The sequence below is a fragment of the Mustela erminea genome, chromosome 17 (genome assembly GCF_009829155.1).
Source record: "Mustela erminea isolate mMusErm1 chromosome 17, mMusErm1.Pri, whole genome shotgun sequence".
Classification (NCBI taxonomy): domain Eukaryota; kingdom Metazoa; phylum Chordata; class Mammalia; order Carnivora; family Mustelidae; genus Mustela; species Mustela erminea.
The window spans coordinates 18117648-18122603 of record NC_045630.1 but is presented as its reverse complement, the minus strand read 5'-3'; the positions used below and the strand labels follow the sequence as shown (position 1 = coordinate 18122603).

The following is a 4956-nucleotide window of genomic DNA, read 5'->3' as shown; positions in this document are numbered from 1 at the left end:
TGAAACAGAGTTAGTCCAAAGAGTCTCTGATGGCTATTTTGTGTGTGTGTGTGTGTGTGTGTGTGTGTGTGTGTGTGTGCGCGCGCAGAGGTATATGCCTTCAACTAAATTGTAAGCTTTTGAGGGTAAGAACTATGTCATATACTTTTTTATGTGCCCTGCTGTACTCAGTAGAATCCAGAGCAGTAGCAAATTCTTATTTACTGAATTCCTAAAGACCTTTTTGCTCATTCTAGCATTTCATGTCAGACATGTGGGATGGAGGATGGAGCAGGTCTGAGGGCGTCTCAGTGTGGAACAGTGTGGACCAGGCAGCACATGAAGGACCTCCAGGGGCTCCTGTGGTCAAGCGGTTTTTCCCCTCATGAAAAAGCTGTCCAGGCACTCATTGTCCACAGACCCTGAAGCTGTCTTCCGGTTCTGCTAATCATTCACCACCTTTGGCTTCCTTCTCAGCTGCTTGTGGGCAGTGTCTGGTTGGTGATTCCTATCTTCAAAGCCCAAGATCAGGATGTTCATGTTTAATGAACAACATGTAGTGCTGGTGCCTGGCCAAGGTGGGGGGCCTGAGCATCCAGACGGGGACCTTAAGTGGAGCTACTTGTCCTCATATGTGCCACTTCCAACCTCGCATTGCTGCTGGGTCAGTGCTGGTCCTCTCCCTCCTGCCCTGACCACTGGCAGCCAGCTCACAGCTGCCAGAAACAACGAGGCGGATGAGTGTAGGAGCTGGAATGAACTCTGCTACCCCCGCATACAGGGACCGCAGCCTTGAAGTATGAGGAGCAACATTAAAAGTGACTAAATACAGTTCCCTGGGGCCTACAGAGCATGCACTCCCCACCCCAGCCCTACCATTACTTAGGGGAGTGATGAACCCTGTGCTTCTCCCAGAGCAAGTCTAAAACCAAGAGAATCCCTGGGCTTCTCTCCTCCCTGACTCATTCAGAAGTGTCAACTCAGACTCTTCCTTTGAATCTCCCTGCTCTGAGCATGGAGCTCTACTGGATCTCCAAGCATTTTGATACTTCACCAAAGGAAGAAAGAAAAAGGAGACAAATATGCTCATTTCTGTGCAACAGCATCCATGCTCTTTTATTTTCACCTCAATAGAAGGTCAAGTTCAACACGTAATTTTTCAGCTAAGACGTAGGACATTCAGCAGATGAGGAGAGAACTGGAATTAAAACCCAGATTTAGGGGGCGCCTGGGTGACTCACTGGGTTAAAGCCTCTGCCTTCGGCTCAGGTCGTGATCTCAGGGTCCTGGGATCAAGTCCCGCATGGGGCTCTCTGCTCAGCGGGGAGCTGCTTCCTCCTCTCTCCTCTCTCTCTGCCTGCCTCTCCGCCTACTTGTGATCTCTCTGTGTCAAATAAATAGATAAAATCTTTAGGAAAAAAAAAAAGAACCCAGATTATGACTTCCGATTGATGCATTTTTTCACTGCCATATACTGCCTTCTTAAAACTGCATTTCTATACCTCAATGGTGGCAATGGTCACCTCCAGGTTACAGGATTAAAGGTGATTGTTAATGTTGTTCTTTTTGCTTATATATTTACCTGATTTTTCTACAATGACTCTACCTTAATTGAAAAAACAAACCAACAAACAAACCACCTGGGTGCCTCAGTGGCTCAGCCAGTTAAGCATGACTGAGGGTCCTGAGATCAAGCCCCACACTGGGCTTCACACTGGGTGTGGAGCCTGCTTCAGATTCTCTCCCCTCTCCCTATGCCACTTTCCCACCCCTGCTCACGTGCTCTTCTATAAAACAAAAGGAAAAAAAAAAAAAAACCCAGCTAAACCTAAATTTTAAAATAAGCAATTCCTTCATAAGGCAGGATTAAGCCTTTTTCCAAATTGCTTTCATCCTCAAATCTTAGCCCCTGCAAATCTCTCAATAATAAGAAGCAATCTGAACTATTGTCATGCTCAAGGACAGAGAGAGATTTAATTTTTCTGGAATTAAGTGAACTTGAGAAGAGAAGGTATTTGGATAGGAGGGAGGGATTGGAGACAGTGCTATAACCTGGGTATAAATTCTCCCCCTCTCTTCCGGGGCCATTGCTGGCATACAGGTGCTGCCTCTCTGCCCCTTGACATTGCTTATACTATAAGGACTGATGATTATGTAGAACACTGTGATGTCAAGCATGGTTCATGCTGAGTTGATGAACCTTCCTTCCCCCTTAGCACAACTGCCATGCCCCCCAAAACTATTTCAGTACCTACTGCAATAAACCCCAATCCACGTGTGGGTCCAGGGCATGCCTCACATTCCCTCTACCTTTTTCCTCCACTATCCTCTCTGCTCTATTTTCATTACCTTTTTTTCCATCCTCTCTGCTTTATACTCAGCTTCCTATTACCCAATACCTAGGACTCTGTCTTCTGAGGTGCATTAGACACAAGTGGAGTAACAGATAAATGAAGCTGATGGTCTAAGTCACATTAAAATAAAATGGCCAACACCAACTCAGAAGTGTCACTCACTCAACAGTGTCTGCATTTTAAGGATTTGACTTTAATCCCTTGTACGAGTTAGGGATGAGTCCTGGGAGCAAAGTGATACGAAATATGAATTTCTTATGGCCACTAGACCTTACAGATTTGTAGTGGAGAAGTCTAGGGAGGGCTGCTATGAAATGAGGCTGGAGGTCATTTCAACATGGCAGCAGTCAGGAGGAAGAATCCTGCAGCAAGTTAGGGAAGAGCAAGGACAGACCGAAAACCTATGAACAAAGTGGAGCCTGTGTCTGCCTCTCGCCACCTCATACTTCACTGGCAAGTGACTCTCCGAAAAAGCGTGGTGCCCGGACTCTAAGCGAAGGGAGCTATGGGCGTGGTTGCTGCCCATGCCAAGGAGATGAGACAACAGATCAGGAACAGAATGCAGGAGCTGCAGGAGCACCTGGCACCCTACACCTTCAGGGTGTGCTTGGGTTGCTCCTTCAGTTCTGCCTTCACATGCTCATATAAATCTCTCTCCTGTAGCCAACCCAACCTGGAACCATAGAAGGAAGGGCATTCCAGGAAATACAGCTTAAGCTTGGTGAAGCTGACCCACTACTAACCCACCACAGTCCCTGAAAATGAATGATCAAAAGATAGCTTTTTCAGATCCATTTATTGGCCACTAGAGATGCTGATGCGGGGGTAGGGGCACAGATGGAGATGTGAAGAAGTAAGAGGAGGAGGAGAAGGGAGGGTTTCTTGGGGATCTTCAGAATGTGTCTGTAAAAGAAAAGCCAGATTGGTGCTAGGTGTGTAATATATGGTCACATATCCCCAATTTTTATAAATGTAGGTGTTCAGAAAGAAAACCCTAGAACTGGACCAAAGTTATGTCTGAATGGCCAGGCTACCTTGGGATACCACAGCAACTCTTACCCCTATTCCCATGCCCCTTTCTCTTCATTTGAGTGCTGGGCAGCACACCGGCAGGAAAGCCATGGGAGAAAGGGACAGGTGTGCACAGGTGTGGACCCTTCTCAAGGGCCACAGAGAGGAGCCTCTAAAAGCACATTCACAAGCTTCCTTCTCTGCAGAAGTCAGTTGGTTCCCAATGTACCAGAATGGAATGGAACAATGAGGTTCCACAAAGGCGTAGGCCTTGTGTCAAGAAACATTTCCTCTGTGGGGAGCACTGGGTGGGGTGAGATGATAAAAGATGGTGGAAGGCAATTCTTTTCAAAGGCCAGAACTTGAAGTGGCCCAGGAGGTGTGGACTTGCGCAAATTTTGCTCTTGTCTCCTTTGTTAGGGCATATCTGTAGTTCAATGGGAACCTTTATTGGTCATGTGTACCCAGGGCTATTTCTAATCTTATATGGACTGTATCAGGCAATAGTAGTCTCCAAAGCTGTGATATTCAAAGACTCTCTGCTGGACCCTTCATGCCATCCTAGGAAGAAGGGAAGATGGGCCAGGCTATGGAAGATATGCCACGGAGGTGTGCTGAAGATGGTGATTGGCTCCATCTTGATAGCTTATGAGATCCGTGCATTAAAGGAGGTTGATACTGATGAACAGACTGTTTGCCACCAACATTTATGTACCCCAAAGAGTGGCAGCATCTCACCATGTTCATTCTCCTCACCCTCAACGGCTGTGTAGATGTCATGAGCAAGAACTTGCTACCTCAGAGGTGTGTGCTTCTAGAAAAAGGTTCCCTGGCCCTGACCTTCTACGTGTTCCTGCTGCTCTTGACGTCACATGTCCAGGACTCAACAGGGATAGAGCTTCAGATACATTGTCTGCTCATCTTGCTGGTGTTCCTGTTGATGCTGGTGTTGACTGTAGAGCTGTGGACTCCTGACACGTTTCACCTCCTGCTGATTGAGACTTTCCTGTTTCTGATGATGGGTTCCTGGCTGATACAGGCAGGTTTTATTCTCTACAAGCCAGTCACTGGCTACCCATGGCAGGATGATGACATCAGCGACATCATGTTTATCACCACCTTCTTCTGTTGGCATGTGATGATCAATGCTTTGTGTCTGCTGGGAATCTATGGCATCTCTTCCCTTTGGCATCATTGTTACCGTCCCAGCTTGAAGCTGATGGGATCCAAAGAAGCTCCGTATCACAAGGGCACTGTAGGACCCCTCTACAAATTACTGCAGGAAGTGGAGCAATCAGAAAGTGATGACCAGGCTCTTCTCCTTTCAGAAAGCTCTTCCTGAGACAGCTTAGGATGCTCGGCACATTGTCCACCCATCTTCCTCCACGCAGGTTCTCTCAGTCATGGGCACTGGACCCTTTTTGGTACCAAGTGAAGGTAATGGCCATGAAGGAGCACAGCTGGTCTCCATCTGCTGGCACATCTGCTGCCCTTGAATGTCTAATTGCTGAGGAGATGAGGAGAGAGGGGCCTGAGAAAGGGACACTGATGGGATTGGTGGAGAGCACCAGAGGAGCAGGTGAGTGTGCAAGAGAAGCCAGGGGCTGGAGGT

General features: G+C 47.4%; 1 protein-coding gene across 1 annotated transcript; it reads left to right on the top strand.

The window, feature by feature from the left end:
• The first annotated feature begins 3781 nt into the window (after positions 1-3781).
• Positions 3782-4686, top strand: TEDDM1 (transmembrane epididymal protein 1). The gene is given in 2 exon segments (XM_032317495.1): positions 3782-3998; positions 4001-4686. Coding segments are annotated over 2 exon segments (903 nt in total).
• The last annotated feature ends 270 nt before the right edge of the window (positions 4687-4956 follow it).